Source organism: Sorex fumeus, unplaced genomic scaffold (assembly GCF_029834395.1).
Source record: "Sorex fumeus unplaced genomic scaffold, SorFum_2.1 ptg000044l, whole genome shotgun sequence".
Classification (NCBI taxonomy): Eukaryota; Metazoa; Chordata; class Mammalia; order Eulipotyphla; family Soricidae; genus Sorex; species Sorex fumeus.
In genome coordinates this window covers 9174422-9198449 of record NW_026606101.1, presented here as the reverse complement: position 1 = coordinate 9198449, position 24028 = coordinate 9174422, and the positions used below count along the sequence as shown (strand labels likewise).

Below are 24028 nucleotides of genomic sequence, written 5' to 3'. Positions count from 1 at the left end.
GAGAGGGGCGGAGGAATCGAACCTGCATCAGCGGGGCCGGCCGCATGCAAAGCAAATGTCCTACCGCTGTGCTATCGCACCTAATTATGCCAAAGTCACGGGTTCGATCCCCGTACAGGCCAACGTGGTTATTTTTTAAAAGTAAACAGTAAGTAATTAACTATCGGTTAATTTGAATAAATTTTCTTTTTTTTTCTCTCCCCCTCTGGAGGATGTGATTGAATATTTGATATTGTGACAATGTCCTTTTTTTAAAAAAATTTTTATTAGTGAAACACTATGAGGTACAGTTGTAGACTTACAAATTTTTGTGCTTGGGTTTCAGTTATACAGTGATCAAGTATCCATCCCTCCACAATGTCCTTTTTTTAAAAAAAAATTTTTTTTTAACCTTCTAACCGCCCTGTGTTAAGTGGATCTAGAGATAAAAACATCTCTTTTCATTTGTGTTATGGGTGAAAATGCAGGAGTATGGGTCTCTGGGAACAAAGAAATCCGTTAGGGGTTCTCTTTATCTGTGCAAGATGTAGATGAATTGGTGGTTTTAGACATGTACAGCTTAAACTTAGTTTTATTAGACTGAACTTGCTTTATTCCCAAGCTTCTGCTACCCAGGTACTTGTCTGAAATAATTTTGCTGTCACTGCTTTTGACACTACCGTTCTGGTGAATCGTTACCCATTTTAGCATGTCAACAGCCTAGTGATGGAAAAAAATATAATTGGTACAATTAAAGAAAATTATTTCATGTCGACTGTGAATAACACTGTCGGGAACAAGGGAGCTCTTTTGTTCGATGGTAGTTTTTAAAAAACAAAACTGAGTGAGGTAGAAAAGGTTTCCTTTTCAGCAAACAGTCTCCATAATTTTAATAATGCCTTTTAGTTTCCACTTTTTTAAAAAAAATTGCTTTTAGTTTTCTCCTGCAAGCAACCCATTAGTTCTTAATGGAGAGCTATTTTAGTTCCTTTCTAACGTGCATTTGGTCATAAGATTTGTGCTTTCTCTACAGACAGCCCCAGTGCACTGCTTCGAGGTGGGGTGGAAGAGAGAAAATAGCTTAGCTGGGAGTTGAGAAATCAGGAGATATGTTTTGTTCTGGAGGGACTTTGTAGACAAGTCTATTTGGGGTGTGTGTGTGTGTGTGTGTGTGTGTGTGTGCATGTGCGTGTGTGCGTGTGTGCGTGTGTGTGTGTGTGTGTGTGTGCACCTTCCCCCACTTTTTTTTCTGTTTTAACATAGATAGTGAATTTTTCCAGGATTTCTGTTAAGATTTGAATTAATGTGAACCACCCATCAGAGTACCTGGTACATATAGACACTTAAACAGATTTCATTATGTATTTATTGTATTTCATTTGTACCTGTAGTTAATCTAGAAGTCTGTGCAGTTGTGTAGGGGACATTCAGTACATGGTTGGCAGACAAGCACAGGAATTCCAGTTTTCATTCAGAAGTGGGAAAAAAAAGGACCCAAAAATCTGGGCCAGGAAGAGAATTCCATGGGCTCAGACGACGTGTCCTGTATGCAGAGGCCCAGAGTTCTGTCCCCAGCACCCCAGCACTGCCGTCACCCTCTGGCACTGCCAGGCTGGCCCTAGTGGTCCCAGCAATGCCAGGGCTGACCATTGAAACTTCAGTCCCAGGCCCCCCTCAGCCAATCACATCCACAACCAGAGTCCGAGTGGGGGGTTTTTTGTTGTTTTTTTTTTTTTATTAGTGAAACACCATGAGGTACAGTTATAGACTTATAAATTTTTGTGCTTGGGTATCAGTTATACAATGATCAAGCACCCATCCCTCCACCAGTGCCCATCCTCCACCACCACGGGTCCCAGCATCCCTCCCACCCCCCATCCCCCCTGCCCACCCTGCCTCTGTGGCAGGGCATTCCCCCTTGTTCTCTCTCTCTTCTTTTGCGTACTGTTTTGCAAGAGAGGCATTGAGTGGCAATCATGTTTGATCTATAGACTACTTTCAGCATGCTTCTCCCACCCCTGGGAGGATCCTCACAACACCCTTTATTTGGTGCTCTCTTCTCTATCTGAGCTTCCTTTTCACCTAGCGCGTGTGGCTGGCCTTCAAGTCATGGAGCAAAATTCCTGGTACTAATCTCGGCCATTCCTGGGTGTTAGTCTCCCGTTTTGTTGCTTTATGTTCCCCAGATGAATGCAATCTTTCTGTGTCTATCCCTCTCTTTCAGACTCATTTCGCTTAACATGATACTTTCCATATAGTCTCACTTGTATGTTAATTTCATGACTTCATCTTTTCTAACAGCTACATTGTACTCCATTGTGTAAATGTATCAAAGTTTCTTTAACCAGTCATCTGTTCTTGGGCACTCAGGTTTTTTCCAGATTCTGGCTATTGTAAAGAGTGCTGCAATGAGCAAACAAGTGCTGATGTCACTTCGACTATACATTTTTGCCTCTCTGGGATATATTCCCAGGAGTGGTATTGCTGGGTCAAATGGGAGATCAAATTCTAATTTTTTGAGAATCGTCCATACTGTTTTCCAAAAGGGTTGGACCAGCCAATCACATCCACAACCAGAGTCCAAGTGGGTTTTTTTTATTTTAAAAAAATTTTCTCAGAACTGTCATTTTCCAATATTGGTCATGGCAGGTTTCATGCATAAAGCATTCCTCCAGCAGAATGTCACTTTCCCTCCACCATTGTTGGCCCGCCCTCCATGTAGTGACAGGCTTCTTGCTAGAGACGGTTCTTCCTACGAAGGACTGTGCCTCGCCTATGAGGTGGATCATTCTTTCGTCCCTCTGCTTCTGTCTAATTTCACGCAGCATGACCTTCTCCAGTCCATTCTCATAGCGGCAAAACGCATGATTTCGTCTTTTCTCATAGCCGAGTAGTATTCCTTTGTGTATATGCACCATACTTTTTTTTTTGAAGCATTTCTATTCCTTTTTTTAACTCTTTTATTGAACCACTGTGAGATCAACCCTTATACAAAGCTGTTCATGATTGATTGGATTTCAGTCATACATGTTCCAACACCCACCCCTCCACCAGTGTACTTTTCCCAGCACCAGTGTTCCCAGGTTCCCTCCCATCACCCAACCCCACCCACCTCTTTTAGGCATTGTGGTTTGCAATATTGAAAGGTTATCAAGAATATCCCTTGACCTACTTTTTACGCTCAGATCTTGTCCATCGTGATCATTCCCAGCTATTGTCATGGCAGTCTCCTCTCTGTCATTTCTACCCTCCGCCCCACCCACACTTGTGCGCCCACACTTTTTTTTCTTTTAATTTTTATTGAAACACCATGAGGTATAGTTGTAGACTTACAAATTTTTGTGCTTGGGTTTTAATTATACAATGATCAAATACCCATCCCTCCATCAGTGCCCATTTTCCACCACCACGGATCCCAGTATCCCTCCCACCCCCCATCCTCCCCATCCCGCCCTGCCTCTGTGGCAGAGTATTCCCTTTTGTTCTCTCTCTCCTTTTGGGTGTTGTGGTTTGCAAAAGAGGCATTGAGTGGCAATCATGTTTGGTCTATAGTCTACTTTCAGCATGCTTCTCCCATCCTGGGAGGATCCTCACAACACCCTTTATTTGGTGCTCCTTTCTCTATCTGAGCTCCCTTTTCCCTAGAATGTGTGGCTGGCCTCCAAGCCATGGAGCAGAATTTCTGGTACTAATCTCGGCCATTCTTGGGTGTTAGTCTCCTATTTTGTTACTTTATGTTCCCCAGATGAATGCAATCTTTCTATGTCTATCCCTCTCTTTCTGACTCATTTCGCTTAACATGATGCTTTCCATGTAGTACCACTTGTATGTAAATTTTATGACTTCATCTTTTCTAACAGCTACATAGTACTCCGTTGGCACCACACTTTCTTTATGCCATCATCTGTTCTTGCAATCACTTGGGTTGTTCCAGACTTTGGCTTCAGTGAGCATAGGTGTGCACAGAGGTTTTTTTTTTTTTTTTTGGTATAGACTTTCTCAGTCCTTTGGGGTAAATGCCAAAAAGTAGAATTGCTGGGTCCTGGGAGATTAATTCCTAGTGTTTTGAGATGTGCCCGTGTTGTTTCCAAAAAGGCTGGACCAAGTGACATTTGCCCGAGTGGATGAGAGTCCCTTTTTCCCACATCAACATCAGCACTGGTTGGTGTTGGACTTTTTTTTTGGGGGGGGGGGGGACAGTGGCACACCTGGCAGTGCTCAGGGCTTACTCTTTGCTCAGGGATCACTCCAAGTGGGACTCAGGAAGCCATTTGGGATGTTGGGGATTGAACCCTGGTAGGCCGCTTGGTGCAAGGCTGTACTATTGCTCTGGCCCCAAAGCACTGGTTGTTTTTGATCTTTGTCTGGTGTGCCATTCTCTCTGGCGTGAATTGACATCTCACTATTGTTCTGATTTCCCTGGTGATGAATGATGCAGAGCACTTTTCCATGTACCTTTTGGCCATCCGTATCTCTTCTCTGAGGAAGTTTCTGTTAATCTCTTCTCCCCACTTTTTTTTAAAATGGGGTTGATTGTGTCTTGTAAAATTCTACCAGTCCTTCTGTTTCTTTTATATCGACCCTTTGTCTGATGAGGGGTGGGCAAAGATTTTCTCCTAATCTTTGAACAAAATCCCAGCTTGAAGCTTTGGTGCAGAACATGGGCTGCGTCCCCTGGCCAGTATCAGCCAGCGACCAGATGCCTTCCAAACCAGCGGGGGTGGGGAGGCGGGTTGGCTCTGCCACCGCTCTGCTCCCTGCAGATCTGAGAATTCCTTGTCTCTTCTCTTTCAGGATCAGGTGGTCCAGCTCATGAATACCATCTTCAGCAAGAAGAACTTTGAGTCCCTCTCGGAAGCCTTCAGCGTAGCCTGTGCGGCCGCCGCACTCACCCAGAATCGTTACCATGTGCCGGTGGTGGTGGTGCCCGAGGGTTCGGCCTCCTACACACAGGACCAGGCCCTGCTTCGGGTATGACTTCCAGGCCCTGACCTTCCCCCCAGAGGCTTTCAGAAACCGCCTCACTTCACTGCTGGCAGCCCCGTTAAGTCCCCCACTGAGCCTCGTTTCCCTTGGCCAGGAAGGGGTGAGCTAGTCCCAGACAGAACCCCTCATGTCTATCTGCAAGTCAGGATTTTGTTCTAGATAATTTTATTTTTATTTATTTTATTTTTTCCTTCTTTTTTTTTGTTTGTTTGTTTGTTTTTTTGGGCCACACTGAGCTGTGCTCAGGGCTTACTCCTGGCTCTGTGCTCAAAGGTCACTCATAACGGGATTTGGGGGATGGTGTGGGATGTTGGAGGTTGAGCCCAGCTTGGCTGTGTGCAAGCAAAGTGCCCTACCCACTATATGTTTTTTTGGTTTTGAGCCATACTTGGCAGTGCTCAGGGCTTATTACTCCTGACTTGGTGCTCAGGAACTATGCCTGGTGGGGCTTGGGAGTTGAACCCACATTGACAGTATGCAAGGCAAGTGCCCTACCAATGTCCTGTTGGTAAACCCAATGGTGGAAAACCCACCATTTCTGAGGATTTTAAATTGTCGGACTTTCAAGAAATTAAGTGCAAGATACATGTATTTCTTGGCCTGGAGAGAGGGTTCACGTCGCACAGCACCTGTCCAGCATATGCAAGGCCTTGAGTTTGATCCCTAGTACCACACTGCAGCCCTGGGGGGCCCTGAGTACTGCTGGGGGTGGGCCCTATTTAAAAAGAAAAAAAAAAGGAATCTGTGTGTGAGTGTCCATAACTCTAGATGTAGAGCAAAGTTTTGCTTCTAAAATGCATCTCCCAACACTGAAACTTTCTAAATGCCTTGTCTGAAGACAGCTGTAGAATTTCCAAGTCGTTCTAATGCCGCGATAGTTGACCCTCAACAGGAAGCTTCTTTTGTGATCCCTCTTTCCTCAGAGTAAATTTGGGTAGACTCTTCCTGCTGGGTGATGCCTTTTTGTTGCTGCTGTCTGGAAACCGGGATATGTTAAGACCTTCCTACGAAATTAGCATTTTTGGACTGGAGCAATAGTACAGTGGCTAGAGCATTCAGCTTGTACGCGGCCAACCCAGGTTCAATTCCAAGCATCTTATATGGTCCCCCTGAGAGCACTGCCAGGAGTATCCCCTGAGAGCACTGCCAGAAGTATTTCCTGAGTGCAAAGCCAGGAGTAACTCCTGTGTATTGCCGGTGTGTGTGACCTTCCCCCTTCCCCCCCAAAAAAAATAAAACCCGAAAAAGAAAGAAATTAGCATTTTGTTTTGTTCTACATGTACATTGGGGTTCCACGCAAGGATGGTTGTCTCTGTAGCCTCTGCTCACCTGACTTCTGTAGTGTCTCCTGTCTGCTTCAGGACGGCCTCATCCCTCCCTGCAGACACTCTACTTCCCCTCAGCAGAGTCTGGGTTTTCAGAGAAGTCACCAGATTACTACTGTAGCTCACCGTCGGTCACAGGACACTGTGAGGGCAGAGAAGCAAAAGAACTGGCTTCATAGCTAGGCAGATGGGACATCCAGTCCTAGGCCTTAATTGACCTTATGACCATCAACATTTGCCTAACTATACCTGGCCTCAGTTTCCTCATTTATTCAGTAGAGGTTATACTATCTGCAGTCTCATACAAGCTCATATGAGAGGCACAAGGCTATATTAAAGAGCCAGATTTAGTATCTGACTGATAGTTGATTTTCAGAAGTGATGGTTATTAATATCCTTTTTTTTGTTGTTGTTGTTTTTCCTATTGTTATCCCTTAAGTATGTCAGTTTGTAGTTAGGTATATTTTTACATTTATTTTCTAATCTTTTTTTTTGTGGGGGGAAGGGGCTGTACTGGCACTCGTCAGGGATTACCCCTGGCTCTGCTCTCAGGAATCACTCCTAGCAGTGCTCATGGGGTGCCAGAATCAAACCCAGGTGGGCCATGTACAAGGCAAGTATTATTTCTCCAGCTCCTCTAATCATTTTAAAGTGAACAGAACTGGCGATCAGAAGGTCATCTGGCGTCAGTCTTTTTTCTTCTTTTGGCTCTGGTTTCATCTGAAAATGAGATCACTGGGCAAGAGCTTGCAGGGTCAGAGAGATAGCTCAGCAGGGAAGGTGCTTGCCTTGCACATGGCCAACCTGGGTTTGATCCCCAGCACCCCATATCGTACCCTGAGCCCTGCCAGCAGTAAGCCCTGAGCACGACTGGTGTGGTCCCCAAACAAACGAACAAAGGTTTTGCAGATCATCTCCACTACACCACTCACCTTCTAGAATCAACATCGTTCCTAAGCCAAGTGTGTTTTTCTGTTTTTCATTTTTGATAAGTTGCGAATTTCTTGATAAGAGTGTTTCTTGCCCTGCAGAGATGGCTCCCTATGAAGTAAGCACCCCAAAAACAGCCTGTGGAGCTGCACATAATCTTTCATTGTATTTTCAGTTGCATGTCACCAATGTCCTTTCCCAACCTCTGACTCAAGCCACGGTTCAGCTGGAGCACGCGAAGTCTGTCGCCTCCAGAGCCACGGTCCTTCAGAAAACGCCCTTCCGTCCCTCCGGGTGAGTCCTGGGCACAGCTTAACAGCATTCTCCTTTCAGCACCTTCTTATTTTAAAAAACTTTATTTCCCTTGTATTTTATTTTATTTATTTTGTAGGAGCGATAGCACAGCGGTAGGGCGTTTGCCTTGCGTGCGGCCAGCCCAGATGAGCCGGGTTGGATCCTTCCACCCCTCTCGGAGAGCCCGGCAAGCTACCGAGAGTATCTCGCCTGCACGGCAAAGCCTGGCAAGCTACGTATTCAGTATGCCAAACACAGTAACAAGTCTCACAATGGAGATGTTACTGCTGCCTGCTCAAGCAAATCTAGACCCCATGAGATTAAAGATTCGCTGGCTTATTTTATGTTTTTTGGGTCACACCCAGCAATGCATAGGGGTTATTCCTGGCTCTGCACTCAGGCATTATTCTTGGCGGTGCTCAAGGGACCATATGGGATGCTGGGAATCAAACCCAGGTTGGCTGCATGCAAGGCAAATGCCCTCCCTGCTGTGCTATTGCTCCAGCCCCCTCACTGGCTTATTTTTATTTATTTATTTATTTGCTGTTTGGATCACACCCAGCAATGCACAGGTGTTACTCCTGGCTCTGCACTTAGAAATTACTCCTGGCAGTGCTCAGGGACCATATGGGATGCTGGGAATCAACCCCGGGTCAGCCGCGTGCAAGGCAGATGCCCTACCTGCTGTGCTATCACTCCAGCCCCATCACTGGCTTTTTTTTTTTTTTTTTTTTTTTTGCTTTTTGGGTCACACCCGGTGATGCACAGGGGTTACTCCTGGCTCATGCACTCAGGAGTCACTCCTGGCGGTGCTCAGGGGACCATATGGGATGCTGGGGATCGAACCTAGGTCGGCCGCCTGCAAGGCAAAACGCCCTACCCACTGTGCTACCACTCCAGCCCCCACTGGCTTATTTTTAATGGCTTCATATTGTTAGATAAATTTCAAACAGCTCATAGAGTGAAGGAAATTGGACCCCAGGCTTCATACCTCACAGTTCACTGCCCTGGCCACTCCCTGGCCCCAAGGGCCAGATTTTATATGAAGTCTTGTTAAATTGCGAAAAATGGATTATTTTAGTCATAAAGTTATTCCGGCACTATGTGAAATTAAAAGACAAAAATCAGTGGGCTGGAAAGCTAGTATAGCCAGTGGTTGCTTGCCTCATGCATGGTTGACCTGGGTTCGATCCCCAGAATCCCGTGTGGCCCCCAAGACTGGCCAGAAGTCATCCCTGAGCACAGCCAGGAATAAGCCCTGGGCACTACTGTGTGTGCCCTCAAAACAAAAATGGCAAAATCATTGTAAGGAGTGAGTAATAAAATGCACTGGAGATTTTGCTATGTAGAGATGGGATTTCCCACCCTCCCTCTCCCCCCTTTAAAGCAAAGTTGTTGATAGTTTTATCTGAGTGTAATATACATTTTTTTTAGGAAGTTCTCAAGGTATAGGAGAGTAGGAATAACAACTGTCTACAATCATACTGCCCTGAGCAGGAATGTTCCTCAGATTATAGTCTGTGATTGAACAGGAGCTGTCCCAGGGGCAGGAAGTTGAGAAGGGAGGAGGTGATGGCCCTGTGCTATCTCCAGGGGTACCTCACTTTGTCCTCCTGTGTACTCTGTTCCTGGCAGCCTGTGTGGGGGCTCACTGACCCTGCTGTCGTTCTTGACAGGGATGTTTTTGAACTAAACTTCGTGAATGCCAAGTTCTCCAGTGGTTATTATGACTTCTCTGTCAAAGTGGAAGGTGACAGCCGTTACATTGCAAATACCGTAGAGGTACGTGCTTTTCTTTTCTTCTCCATTGTCATGGTTAATGAGAGAGAGAGAGAGAGAGAGAGAGAGAGAGAGAGAGAGAGAGAGAGAGAGAGAGAGAAAGGAAATGACCAAAGAATTAACGTGTGTGTGTGTGAGTGACCCAGAATTAACATTTGGTACCCTCACTTGTGTATGTTAAGAGAGGGATCAGTTTGGGACTGAAGAGATGACTAAGCCACTGAATATGAGCTTTGCATGATGTAGGAAGCCCAGCATCATTCGGTCTCCCCCAAACCACCGGATGAAACCTCTGACGTAGTGCCAGGAATTGCTCCGTGTGTTCCCGGAGTAGCTCAAAATACACCTGGTGTGACCCTAAAACAAAAACAGCAGTAGCAACAACAGAGGACCAGGCTTGCACTAGACTGTGTGACAGAACCAGCGAAGAACTTGGTCATAGGGCTTTTTTTTTTTTTCATTTTCTCATTTTCCACTGTAATTTGCCGTTACAAGTTTACATGAAATTTAGGAAATAGGAAAATATTAAAGTCACCACAATTCTGCTGAGGCAGAAATAGTTCTCAAATGTTGTGTGTGTCAGACTTTAAAGTGTCTAGGAAAGTGCTTGATGCTGAGGAGGTGCTGAGAAGCACTGCCGGGGCACACGGGCCTGGAATGAGTCTGTTTGGGTGAAGCACCAAGAACATCTTCCATAATGTACTGTTTCCCCTGTTCAGCATACTCGGGCTGTGTTGAATATCCGAGTGGCTTCAAGAAAGAAAAGCTCTACCTCATTTAGTCAGAGGCACTCCACATCAGTGCTCTTCCAGCTAATTGACGTTTCCCCCTTCTGACCCCGTGATTTTTATTTTTACTGTTTGGGGAGTAAGTTTATTTTAGATGAATTGTACATTTTGCTACTTTCGCAAACTGGGAAACGGCGTAAACCTTTTCTTACTGTAAATCAGAATTGTCAGTAGTTGAACTCTTTCTTAAATGCCTGATGAGTTCTGTGTGCATAGCTGCCACTGTTACTTCTCCGACAGCCTCATGACAGTTGGGACCAGCTTTCGTTGTTCCCTGGATGAGGCCGAGAATTGCAATTGTGATGCGAAGAACTCTCATTCACCGAGCTTCCCAAATGTTCATTTCCTCACTGCAGTGATCCCTGCCGGGGAGTGAACGTTAGTATTGTTCTAGTCTGCAACTATGCTGCAGACTTTGGTTCAGATTTGACTACTCACCCCACCAGCTTCCCTTTTCTGGCCCAGCCTTCAGCCCGGTTGCCTGTTCTGCGAGCCGTTGCTCCCCTTTTGCGTCCTCCCACTGAGGATAGTTTATCTCCAGGGTCATGAGACTTTTCAAAGGAAACTGGTCAGTTACTTCGTAGAATGTCTCTTAGGTTTGTCTGATACTGCTCCAGATTTCTTGACTGCAGAGTTGCCGTCTTTTCTGCTTTGTAGTTGACTAGTACTCCGAGACTTTTCTGCCTTTCTAGAGCTCAGTATGAATCCTGGTGACCTTGCCCGCCACAGCTCTTACCAGCATGTCTTTCAGAGGGTGATTTATCTTTTAGTCTTTCTGCATAATCATTTGAAATTAGGCTGTTAGAAAACACTGAGCCCCTCCTAAACTTATGAATTTACCAGATTTGTTTGTCTCTAAGATTTGATATTTTCAGGTAGGAATTTTATTCCCAAGGTTAGGATGTGTCACTATCATTCCCTATATTCTTGCTCAGATTATCCCAGATCTGGCCTTTGCTGAGCCTCTTGACGGGCTTCTGTGGCACGCACTCTCTTTCAGTGAAAGGCCGTGGCGTCTGGGCACCCTGACCTTTCCGAGAGTGGTGTTACTTAACAGAGCTAGGGAGGTAGGTTAAATACTTACAGGCAATAAGTTTGACAGAAAGGAAGATTTCATGCTAAAATTGTGGTCTGCTTTTTTTTTTCCTGTTTGATTTTCTGTCTTTCTCTCACACATGAGATTACCTGTTGATTTGGGTGGGTTTTATTTTTTTGGTTTTGGGGCCACACCTGGCCGTGCCGGGCGCTACTCCTCGCTCTGTGCTTGAGGGTTGCTCCTGGTGTGTATTCAGTGAACCACAAACCTGAAATAAAACTCAGACCTCGAACCCAGGCCTCCCCTTTAAGCCCTGTCTGTGGCCTGGCACGAGACGTCTGGACTGGAGTGCAGTCTCTCACACAAAATGCGCCTAGAAACCACGGTATTATGTATCTCAACCCTTTAAAATCCAGATTCTTTGCATTTTCATTTCCTTCATGAGGGAACTGCCTGCAAATGAACATGTTCAAAGGCAAGCTCCTTGGAAACCCAAGCACAAAAATTTACAAGTCTATAACTGTACCTCATGGTATTTCACTAATTAAAAAAAAAAAAAAAACAAAGGCAAGCTCCTCTGGGCGGAGGGTCTGCTCGCCGACTCCTCTTCTGCTTCCAGCCGGAACGCTGCCCCCCACCATCACACTCGCCACTTCATTTCTGCTTGCCATGTCTCACATCTTTGGCTTGAGGTCTAGTGCTTCTATTATTGGAGCCCTATGTTTCCTCTACTGATGAGGAGTCTAGTTTCTTTCTTTCTTTCTTTCTTTCTTTTCTTTCTTTCTTTCTTTTCTTTCTTTCTTTCTTTCTTTCTTTCCTTCTTTTAATGATTTTACTTATTTTTAAGAGTCTTAATTTTTTTAATTGAATCACTGTGAGATAGACCCTTATAAAGCTCGCTCTCTCTCTCTTTCTCTCCCTCTCTCCTTCCCCTCACCCCCCACACACACCCAGGTTTGGGCATGTGGTTTGTAATACACATACTAAAAGGTTGTCGTGTATATTCCTTTACCTACTTTTAACTCTCATTTCTTGTCCAGCGTGATCATTTCCAGCTATTATTGTCATACTGGTCCCTTCTCTATCTTACCTACCCTTGGCCCCATGTACGCTTGTGGCTGGGAATCCAGTTTCTAATCAGAGTCAGTGTCTTCATCCTCTCTATCCCTTCCCAAGTCCCCTGTCCCATGTGCCATTAGCAGGTGAAAGCCCCTCTTCCTGCGGCTTCAGCACTGTCTGGTTTCCTCCTTCCTCAAAGTGAGAGGCTGGGCCCAGGGCATGCTGAGGTGCTCCTTCCCCAGGCTCAGGGCTTCTCCCCCGGGTGCACGTCCAGCCCCTCGGCCCTGGCTGCCCGTCAGTGTGTGCCGTCACACTGCCACTCGTTTCCCAGAGGGATGCTCTCTGTCTCCCCGGCCGGGTGTAGAGCTGAGCTCTCCTGCTCCCGTGTCCCCAACTCTCCTCTGTGCATTCTGTAGATACGGAGTAAAAAATCTTCATGCACCTACTGGCTGTTCATCCTCAGACCCTACTTTTTGCTGATTCTGCTTTTTCTGTTGTTTGTTAAGAAATAAAACTCTTGTGGAGTTCATGCCCCACTCAATCAGCTTAATCAATGGCTGAATAAAAAGCAGTCCTACATTAGCACTGCAGCACTGTTCATTGGTTTGCTCGAGCGGGCCCAGTAACATTATGAGACTTGTTGCTACTGTGGCATATCGAATACGTCACCAGGAGCTTGCCAGGCTTTGCCGTGCGGGCGAGAGACTCTTGGTAGCTTGCCAAGTTCTTCGAGAGGGGTGGAGGAATTGAACTTGGGTCAACCAGGTCGGCCACGTGCAAGGCAAATGCCCTACCCGCTGTGCTGTCACTCCTACCTTAAAGAAAAGAAAAGAACTAAAACTCTTGGGGGCGGGGAGGGGGGGGGTCGGGGAGAAGAACAGTGGGTAATCAGGCGCTTGTTTTGCACGCAGCCAATCCAGGTTCAGTGGACTTCATCTCCAACCACCCATAGGGTCCCCTCCAGCCTGCCAAGAGTATACCCTGAGCAGTGCCAGGTGTGACCCGAAAAATTTGTCGATTGCCTCGAGCAGGCCCCAGTAATGTCTCTTTCATCCTAACCCTGAGATTATATTCAAGGCTCTTTAGGAGAATGAGACCCATCATTGTTACTGGTATTTGGCATATTTGGTACGCCACGGGGAGTTTGCCAGACTCTGCCCTGTGGGCAGGCTACATTCGATAGCCTGCAAGTTTGTCCAAAGTAGGAATGAGATAATAAGATGTCATAAAAAATGTCCTGATAAGATGTCGCGCGGCCGCACTTGCAGCCGCACGGTTCCGGGAGCTGGATTTTATAGTCTCTGAGTCTTGGCCCTTGATGGGATTACACGGCGCCAGGGGGCCAGGTGGTGGGTGTGACCCCCGCCTACTGGAATTTGGAGGATCTGGGTGGAGGATGCTGGGCTCCAATCCGAGTAGGCTGGGAGATCTCGGCCCCGGAACCCGCATGGATTTGTCCCTCTGCCAGTACCTTCAGGTGTGCGGAGAGTGGTCTCAGCATGGTGGTGGCTGGTCCTGGAGGTCTTCGGCTGCCGGAGCCCTGGTCGGGGCTGGGAGGAAAGCTCAACCCGCTCCCCTCAGGGCGAAGCCAGAGGAAACTCTGGTGGAGGTCCGTAGCAGTCCTGATGTGCAAATCGGTCATCCGACCTGGGTATAGGGGCGAAAGAAAGACCCGAGAAACAAAAGAGAAAAACAAAAAAGAAAGAAAACCCTTAGGTTGAATTTAAGCTCTCTGGTATTTATTTATTTTTGTTTGTTTTATTTTGGGGCCACACCTGGCGATGCACAGGGGTTACTCCTGGTGGTGTTCAGGAGACCATATGGGATGCCGGGGATCAAACCCAGGTTGGCTGCATGCAAGACAAGCGTGCTACCCGCTGTCCTGTCACTCCAGCCCCTTGAGTACTTCTTTAGTACTCCTCTCCCCTCTCTCCCAGATTTGGGCCTTTTTATTCCAGTGTCAGCTTTTGAAATTCTGCTACACATATATGACTTTGATTGTCATTTTGGTTTTTGATTTGGGGCCACACCTGACAGAGCTCAGGAGAGACTGTGGTAGTGTTCAGAGTACCAACATTTGAATCCTGGTCAGCTCTGCCAAAGGCTGTACTGTACCTGTACAGTACAGGTACAGGTACTTCTCTCACCCCTCCCTGCTATATTTTCTTCATCCTTGCCAAAAATCAGTTGAGCAGGCTGAGGGGAAGCTCAGTGATCAGGCTCGTGCTCACTGCCTGGCTCCCTGCCACTGCGAGGTGTGTCCTGGCAGCCTGCCCCACTCTCACTACTAGATCAGCCTGAGCGTGCCCAGGTGGACCCCGTGGATAAAGCTAGTTGACCATAAGCATGAGCGATCAATTTTTTTTTTTTTTGCGTTCCTCTATATTTTTGTCCTTAGACCAATACTGTGGTGTCTTCTGGATTACTCCAACAGCTTGGTTTTTCAACAATATAAAACCTGGTGTTTCTGTGGTCCTTAGAAAAATTATTTTAAGTACAAATTAGCGGAAATAACAGCTAATAGCTTTTACTCACAGAATGGGAACAGACCCTAATTGGCGCCACTGTCATTTTCCTTCTCGGTGATGGTGTGAGCGTCCCAAACCTCCACCCCCTCCCCCCGTGGAGGTCTGTGCGTGTACGTGCGCACATGTGTGGGCGCTGGCGGGGTCTGTGTAACCTCAGTCCTCCCACCTAGAGCCTCCGGAGTGTTGTCAGCAGGGCCCATTTGCCAGCCCGGGAGATGCCCACGGGTGGTCCGAGCACATTAGCGGGAACTGGGGGGTGGAGGACATGTAATAGTGCTTGCTGGCTTGGGCCTTGCTGTCGCAGAAGCAAGGGCTTCAGATGCTTTTATTAGCATTAATTGCCCCTAATGTACCATCATTCTTGACCATAATGAGCTAAACAGGGCAGCTATTACTCCCAGAAAGACTGCATTTCCTGGCATTAAAGCATTTTTTTGAGGTGTACGTGGTGTGCAGCACGGGCAGGCGAGGGTGATTCATGGTGTCACAGGCTGAGCTGCTGCTCAACGCGTCTCTTTTCCATTAGAAAAACTAATCCTGTGGGGGTGGTGGGAGGGATGCTGGGACCATTGGTGGTGGAGAATGGGCACTGGTGGAGGGATGGGTACTCAATCTTTGTATGACTGAAACGCAGGCACAAAAGTTTGTAAGTCTATAACTGTACCCATGGTGATTCACTAATTAAAAAATAATAATAAAAGGTGTTGGGCTGAAGAGTCAACCCTGGACTCTGTACAGCTTGGCGTCAATCAAGACAGGAGGACTTTTCCTCCAGTTTGCCTTCAAAGAGCAGCATAAAAGTTCTTGCGCTGGAGTGATAGCACAGCAGGTAGGGCGTTTGCCTTGCACGCAGCTTACCCGGGTTCGATTCCCAGCATCCCATGTGGTACCCGAGCACCACCAGGAGCAATTTCTGAGTGCAGAGCCAGGAGGAGTAACCCCTGTGCATTGCAGGTGTGAACCAAAAAGCCCAAAAAAAACCACTTTTCTTTCCAGTGTTCCCAGAGACATGTTTGTAGCAGGCTTTTGGGAGCAGGAGAACTGACTTAAACTGTTCTCCCTTCAAGAACAGCCCTGTGCGCTGTCTGTGCTACAAAGAGAGCGCTAACTCGGGGGCTTTTGGTTAAGGGCTGGTAGAGGAAATCAGAAATGACATGAGTGCCCTGCCGTTTGCCTTTGTCATTCCTGGTGTCTGAGTTGCCCGGGAATGCTTATGATGTTCATGTCGAATAAGCACACGGCTGAGTCCTGATCAACAGGCGTTATTAGACTCTGGGCTTCCTTGAAGTTGAGAGTCAGGATTCAATGCAAACAATGGAAAATTCATGTCTTTTTTTTTTTTAATCGCTATGACCACTGAGGTGCCTTACACAGGTCTTTAAATGTGTCTGTGTGCATCCATCCCCTTCCGCACCCGTCATTAATGAACTTTGCCACTGAGATACATCCCTGGCCTAGGAGTGATTATTTCTGAGATCCTGTTCCTGGAGGGGTACTGTTGTTTGCTGGTGTATGATTTATTTTATTTTAAATTTAGTTTATTTAGTTTGGGGTGATACTTTTTAATATATCAGTGTCCATAGAGGAGGTGGGAAGAGGTGGCTCAGGGCTGGGTTGGAGGCCGGGAGTCCTGCTAGAAAAGGCCCCTGAACAAAGAGCCAGAAAAGGAAGTAGGGCCCCGGATGTGGCTTAAAGCACACTCTGGATGCCTGAGGCCCTGGGCCAGTCCCTAAGGTGGTCTCTTCCCCCCAAGGAAAACAGCAAACAAAAGGGAGGGCAGCCTATCACGCAGGTGCTCATCCATCAGATGCTTGGTTTTGTTTTAAGGGCTCCTGAATAGTGCTCAGCGGCTGCTTTCAGGCAGACTCAGCTTGGTATTGCTTTTCTGTCCCAGCAGTGCTTGGGGCCTCTGGAGCCACCACAGCAGTGCTCGGGAGACCAGGCTGTGCCAGGAGTCGAACCCAGGATCTTCCTGTGTCAAGCTTGTGCTCTCACTCTCGCCCTTAAAGCCATTTCCCTGGCTCTCAGGTGCCTCTGGCAGTTTTTGGTTTTGATTTTATTTATTTGTATTTCTTTGTAATTTGGACCATACCCACCCCTGCTCACAGGCTTGATGACCTGACTTGGTGCTCAGGGTCACTCCTGATGGTGCAGGGGGATCTTTGGGGGCTGGGAGTTGAACCTGGGCTTCCTGCACACAGAACACATGCTCCAGGCAGAGGAGCTATTTCCCTGGCCCAGATAGTCTGTTTTTAAAGAAATAGTAAAAGATGTGAGCAGGTGAGTCCAGGACAGGAATATTCACAATGAAATCTGAGAGTCTCGCAGGACTGGGGAAGTAGAGTCACCAGCACCCAGCAACGGGCTGTGGCACGAACTCTGAGCCCGTCGATCAGCGACTGTATCGGAGGGGAGAAGGTTGTGTGTCTGCGTCGCCGTAGGACCCACTGTGTCCTTTGTAATCGCTCCATCGTCAGAGGGTTCGTGTCCCATTATTTACTGAGCTAGTCTCCTGTTGATGGACTTTTAAGTGGAGTAATGATTTCAAGATCACATTTACAAACCGAGTGGGTCCTTAAGAGGGTAAGTCAGAAGTGAAAAGGGAATTATCTGGTTAATGTTGATGAAAATTGCAGCGCGGTTCACCCTGAAAGACAGATTGCTTTTACAGTGTGGGGTCCCCCCGCCTCTGCCCAGCCTGGAGAGCCACCTCTTGCTTTGTGTCTCGGGTCACAGTTCCTGCTGTGTGTTTCCGAGGCACCTTGCCTGTCCCTCCATGAAAGCAGCGATCTGGGCTTGCGTCATTTTCCCTTGTAATGTGCTTCCCCTGGGGACAGGCAATGCACTACACTGTTTCTGTGTCTTTCTGCCCGTAAGGACTCCAGAGAATTCTCGGGGGTGTTTGGAAAGGGATCTCCACAGCGTGTCCTGCCTGTGGGGTGGGTGTTCACGCTCAGGCGTGTTCTATCTTGGATGTGTGAGTTCGATCCCTGATACTGAAGCCCCTGACACCACGAGGTATGGCCCAGGTGGCCCCCAGCACCACTGGGCCCAAGCATTGCCACTCTACCTGGGAGCCCTCCCCATCTCCCAATAAAGTCAGTCAGTAGCGTTAGTGCGTTAGTGCTCTATCTCCTCAGCCCTAGGCCTTGGGGTTTTTTGTTTGTTTGTTTGTTTGTTTGTTTGTTTTCTTTTTGGGTCATACCTGGCGATGCACAGGGATTACTCCTGGCTCATGCACTCAGGAATTACTTGTGGCAGTGCTCGGAATCAATGCTGGGAATTGAGCATGGGTTGGCCACGTGCAAGGCAAATACCCTACCTGCTATGCTATTACTCCAGCCCCATTTTTTTTTTAATTTAAGCAAAACAGAACACTCCTATTCAGCCTGATAATTGAGGCAAAATAGCTGTTATAGAGGCAGAATAGTAGGCTGCCAAAAGGATTTTCTTGATAGTTGTCCTTATCCCTTTTTAATTTTTCTCCTTTGACCTTGATCTGACACTGTCACACCTTGAAACTGCATTTTTGAAACTGCCAGAGCTGCAGTCCCGCTTCCGTTATCTGCACCACCCTCCCTTTCTTCCCCTGGATCTGGCTTAAACTACAAGCCAGTGGATTTGGCAAGGATTTCCTTCAGCATTACATTCGAGCTTATCAAATATTTGGAAGGCTTACAGATCAATGTTTGCTTATTAAAAAAAAAAGTGCCTGGGGTTTGCATAATTTGTACATTCAGACTTAGATTCTAACTCCAGAATTTCCCATCAAGTCAACTTTCAGCTTGTTTCCTCTCTGAGAATTTTCTTTCTTTTTTCTTTCTTAATGAAAACAGTCTCACAGCCTTTATTATCATGCGGTAATCATACAGGAATGACCAAACCAGTATGAACAAACGTTTTAGAATGGTGCTCCCAGCGACGGGTTACTGTGCTGGAAGCACACTGTGACCTCAGCGGGTACTCACTCCATGGGTCACACATGGCCACTTTATTGGTCATTTCTAGTCGGAGACAGTTGGCAGTAAAGTAATAGACTCTCCTTTTAGCAAGACAAGACAAGAGTATTTTTTTTATTTATTTGTTTAATTTTGTGGTATGTGAGATCAAACCCAGGCCTCATGCCTGGGTATGCTGATGCATAAGTGTGTGTGTGTGTGTGTGTGTGTGTGTTTGTAATCCATGAGTGGGTAATTGATTATAATCATGAAGACTCCTTTCCTAGAATTTTTTTTCCTGGTTTTGCTCATCATTAATAGTAGAAATAGTAGAAAATTTGACCAAAGAGATAGCTGAGCAGGGGAGCTTGATTGAACTCATGCTTTGCATTCAGGAATCCGAGTGAGACCCTCAGCATTGCCAGGTCTGGCCCATGCCCATCCCCCACCAGGCAAAAAGGAGTAGGAAAAAAATGGACTCTGTGTGTGTATGTGTGTGTGTGTGTGTGTGTGTGTGTGTGTGTGTGTTGTTTCTGGTGTACTCATTACTTATCTTTGTTTGTTTGGGTGCCACACCCAGCGATGCTGGGGGGGGGAGGGCACTACTCCTGGTTCTGCGCTCAGGAATTACTCCTGGAGGTGCTTGGAGGACCATATAGGGTCTCCCTAGGGGCCTCATGCAAGGCAAGTGCCCTCCCTGCTGTACTTTTGCTCCAGACCCTACTCACTGCTTCTCTTGGCACTTTTCCTTTGTATGACTCTAGCTCAGAATCAAGATCTCGACTGAAGTTGGCATCACAAATGTTGATCTCTCCACCGTCGACAAGGATCAGAGCATTGCACCCAAAACCACGCGGTAGGTAGGATGAAGATTGGGTCAGCTGAGTATTGAAGTCACTAAGGACTGGCCCTTCTGCCCCTGGCTTGAATATTTTGATCATGGCAGTGGGGTGGGAACAACGTCTGCTGGAGGAGGTGTCTCTGAGCATGTTTCATGTTTTGGAATTGGGGGTCTTAGAGAAAGGGCCTCACCTAAGTATAAAACAATGGGGGGGAGGGGGCGTTCTAGAACCATGTTGCTTGTTTTGTTCCCCCGACCATCTTTTTTGTTCTTTTTGTTCGTTTGTTGGAGGACCACACCTGGCTTCCTTCAGGGCTTTCTCCTGGCTCTGCACTCAGGAATCACTCCTGGTGGGGCCCAGGGGACCACGAGAGGTGCTGGGGATGGAACCTGGGTCAGCGGCATGCAAGGCCACGGCCCTACCCACGGTCCTGTCTCTCCAGCCTCTCCCCTGGCCTTCTTAACCTAAAATCCCAGCTTAGGACAAGTTATAGAGGTCTTTCTCATCAAGTCTAAGACCTGGTTTCTGGGACCAGAGACTAAATACAGCATGTAGGGCACTTGTCTTACATGCAGCTGACCTGGGTTTAGATTCCCAGCACCCCAGATGGTCTCCCAAGCACAACCAGACGTGATTCCTGAGCACAGAGCCACGAGTAAGCCCGGAGCACCGCCTGATGTGACCTTCCCTCTTGAAAAAAAAAAAAGGCAGAAAAATTAATTGAGAGTGAGTCTGGGACAGAAGACAGAGTTTCCTGGGTCCTGTTTGTTTGGTCTTTGGAGCCTCACCTGGCTGTGCTTAGGGTTTTCTCCTGAGCTCTCCGTTCAAAGATCATTCTTGGTGGGACTCTGGGGTCGTGTGTTGGAGGTCAGACCTGGGTCAGCCGTGTGTGTAAGGCAAGCACTCTGCCCTCTGTACCATCTCTCTGACCACCCTTGTTTTCTTTTTGTTTTTTTTGGGGGGGTTTGCTGTTGTTTTTCTCTAGGCTGCACCCCCGGCAGTGCTCAGGGGCCACGTGTGCTAAACTCGGGGCCTCGCATGTGCTAAGCATGTTCTCCTCTGCTGGAGCTCGCTCTTTGGCACCAACAGTGGAGCACTCTGAAAACAAAAGACTTGGGGCCAGAGAGATGATGGTGTGTTAAGTAGTTAAGGCCCCTGCTTTGCCTGTGGCTGCAGCCGTGATGATGTATCAAATCCCTGCACCAACATGGTCCCCCAGCATCGCCCTGTGGCCCCTCAGCCCTGTCAGGAGTTGTGAAAGAAGAAAGAAAAGGCCCTAAGGACCTTGTGCTCCTCCCTGCTGGCCTCACGACCTTGTGCATGTTCCTGTCTCTGGTCCTGCCCACTCAGTCCTTGCGCATCCTGTGTGTCTGCAGGCGCCCGCGGGAGCCCCTGTGCTCCCTAACTTGGTCGTGCTGGTGCCCTCAGGTGCTTGAAGTGGGAGCACACAGAGCCCTTCCCCCAGATCCCTGCCTTTCAGTCCCGACTGTGTGCGTCCAGTCTCCCCCACTGCCCGCAAATCATTCCCCACCTCCGTCTGTGTTGGGTGGGAGGAGGCCGAGACTGAAGTCTGTGCTTTCTGCTCTGTGCTCAGAGACCGCCGCTCCTCTCTGAAAACTTGTTCTCTGAATGTCCCTTGCAGAGTGACCTACCCGGCCAAAGCCAAGGGCACCTTCATCGCAGACAGCCACCAGAACTTCGCCTTATTCTTCCAGCTGGTAGACGTGAACACGGGAACTGAGCTCACTCCTCACCAGGTCAGGACGAAATCCGGGCAATTCTCCCAAATGGAAACCCTCCTGTGTTCCGGGCACTACGGTGAAAGAGAACACTGGAGAACACTTCAGGACAGATGGGTGGACGATTGGGCGCGCGTGCACGCGCGCGTGTACACACACACACACACACACATACATATCTGAACATTGTTTAAGGCCAACTGTCACATAAAGTTTTTTATTTCTGGGGTTTTGGGGGATGGGAGATTGAATTTATTTGTTTTTTTGTTTTGGATCATTCCTGCCTGGCTCAGGGGACCATATGGGATGCTGGAGATCTAACCCAGGTTGGCCAAGGGTTGGCAAACTCCCTACCCAATGTACTATCACTTCGGCCATATGAAATATTTTTTTTTTCAGTGAAAAACAAAAGCAGTGCATGTAGCCTCATCTTTTATTCTGACCAAAGCAGCAGATATTTTCTGTGAGAATCTGAAGACTAGCCCTTTGGAACTGACACCTCCATTGTTTTATGAAAGAATAGTCTTCTTAAAATATATATATATTTTTTTTAATTTTCTGGAATAATAATTCAAGAGTGAAACCGTATTCAGAACATGCCCTTTCCCCCAGAGAATGGGTGTGGGCTTGGTCCTGTCAGACACCTCTGTAAGCCCCTGATGCTCAGGCCCGCCCTGTGCCCAGCCCCGGAGGTCTTGTGTCGAGGAAATCCCGATCAATAATACCTTAAGGCTGAAAAGCAGCCAAGGAGGCAGAAGCCAGGGGTCTTGGCGTCAGTCCTCGAGTGCCCATAGGCTTCGCCAGAACCCGCCGACCCAGCAGTGCACGGGACTGGGATTCTTTGGGAACTTCTCGGTGTTTTGCTTCTGCCTCCAGGTCACCGCCCTAGCGCCTCACTCAACCTCCTTCCCCGCCACCCCCAAACTCGGGCACATAGTAGTGGGGACTGAACTGTCGGCGTTTCCGCTGTTTAGCATTTCCCAGCCCCTTCTCGGAGCGATTTTTCAAGCAGCAGGAAGAAAGGAAGACACAAAAAGAAGCAGTAGCCAGTGAAACAAGAGGACTGGGGTTCAGGCAGGGAGAGGTGAGGACGCGTGACTTGGCTGAATACCGGCCTCCTCTAAGGCTCTGTCGTGGGGACCGTGGCTCAGAGACACCCAAGGTGGCAGTGGCGTTGGCCGCCACCCATGCGCAGCCATCCCAGCTCCCAAATCCCCTTCTTGGCCAAGGCTCGCTGCTGCAGCCAAACTGGAGGCCGCTCCCCGGGTGCTTTCATGGTGGGTGTCTGTTGCCCGGATTGAGAGGAACTAAGGAGATTTGTATTTTCTCTGTGGATTCAACATTCCCTCTGACCATGGCAGCTCACACAATGTTACTTATAATCTGTAAAATGGCAACACATCTGCCTGCCTTGTTGAAATCTTTTTTTAAATTATGAAACAGTTCAAAGAGAAGCTCTGCTGGAGTGACTATAAAGTTTCCTAATGTTCAGTAACCTTGGTTTATTTTTTTCTCAGTATGTAGTTTTTATTTATTTATTTATTTATTTATTGCTTTTTGAGTCACACCCAGTGATGCTCTGGGGTTTCTCCTGGTTCTACACTCAGAAATTACTCCTGGCGGTACTTGGGGGACCAGATGGGATGCCGGGGATGGAACTCGGGGTGGCTGTGTGCAAGGCAAACGTCCTACCTGCTATACTATTGCTCTAGCCAGTATATAGTTTTTAATTTTCATAGAAACACACACACACACACACACACACACTCACACACACTCACACTCACCCTCACCCTCTACCTGCTTCCCTTCGTAGTCGTTGCTGTTCATGCAGTCACCTGGGGTCATAAGTGTGCATGCCCGGCTGTGGAGTGCACACACTTGGCCATGGTGGTCACTGAGGTTCCCGCTCCTGTGCTCTGGTGTTAGCACATGTGCTTGCCGGCATGCACTCTCGGTTCGGCCACACAGGTCACAATCGTGCATGCCAGGGATGTGCCTCTATCTTGCCATCCATTGGACGCAGCAGGGTGGCAGCTTTGACCGTACATGGAGGCAGGGGCTGCAAGCCACTGCGTGTCTCCAGCCAGATCTTAGCTTCTTACACCAGCGGCCCGGGGCGAGGGGGGAACTGGGTGGATGCGATTCACAGTGTCAGTTGAGAGGAGTATCAGCGATTCTTCGCAAACTAACTGCTGTTCTCCAGACCCTGTGCTAAGTGCTGGCACGGGCCCTTGATCATCTTAACTGATGCACCACAATTAGGAGTTCATCCCCGTGTCTCAGCAAGGTCCATGGAGGTTAAGGAGCCTGCTCAGCTAATAAGTCAGTGCGTCCAGATTTTTCTTCAGAGCTCGGGCTCTGTCTGACACGAGGCTGCTCTCCTGGATCGGAACTCTGCTTCCACTGAACCTGTGGCTGGAGGCACTTGGAAATTGAAAACAGAACTCTTACAGTTCCACCCCATTTCCCTACTTTTCACCCTCTGGTAAAGAAGTTAATTGGGCAGCAAAGTGACCAAAAGGCTGGCAGAGAGAAGAAATCACAGCAATGGCAGAGGGCTTAAATCATCCACAAACTGGGCCTTCCCCCTCCTGTAGCAGACAGCTAACAGTCTGGGCCTCTGTCTTACTTTTTTTGGTTTGTTTTTCCTCCCTTGTAGCTGCAGAAAGTTACCTCTGATCTCTCTGCACAGAAAAGAGGTTGGTTAGGTGGGTTGGCGTCTCTCCTTGCTCCCAGGCAGGCCTGTGAACCCCACACAGCCACGGGGTGGATCCCTGCCCCCCTCCCCATCCCGTGCCTCAG

The 24028-nt window shown here is 47.8% G+C and overlaps 1 protein-coding gene across 2 annotated transcripts in view; it reads left to right on the top strand.

The window, feature by feature from the left end:
* Window positions 1–24028, top strand: part of RPN2 (ribophorin II) — a 54071-nt gene that overhangs the window by 19439 nt on the left and 10604 nt on the right. For both annotated transcript variants that reach the window (XM_056121189.1, XM_056121187.1), the window contains exons 7-11: window positions 4774–4950; window positions 7396–7514; window positions 9191–9296; window positions 19407–19498; window positions 21127–21241. In XM_056121189.1, coding sequence (XP_055977164.1) covers window positions 4774–4950; window positions 7396–7514; window positions 9191–9296; window positions 19407–19498; window positions 21127–21241 — 609 coding nt within the window. The remainder of the gene's footprint in view (window positions 1–4773; window positions 4951–7395; window positions 7515–9190; window positions 9297–19406; window positions 19499–21126; window positions 21242–24028) is intronic.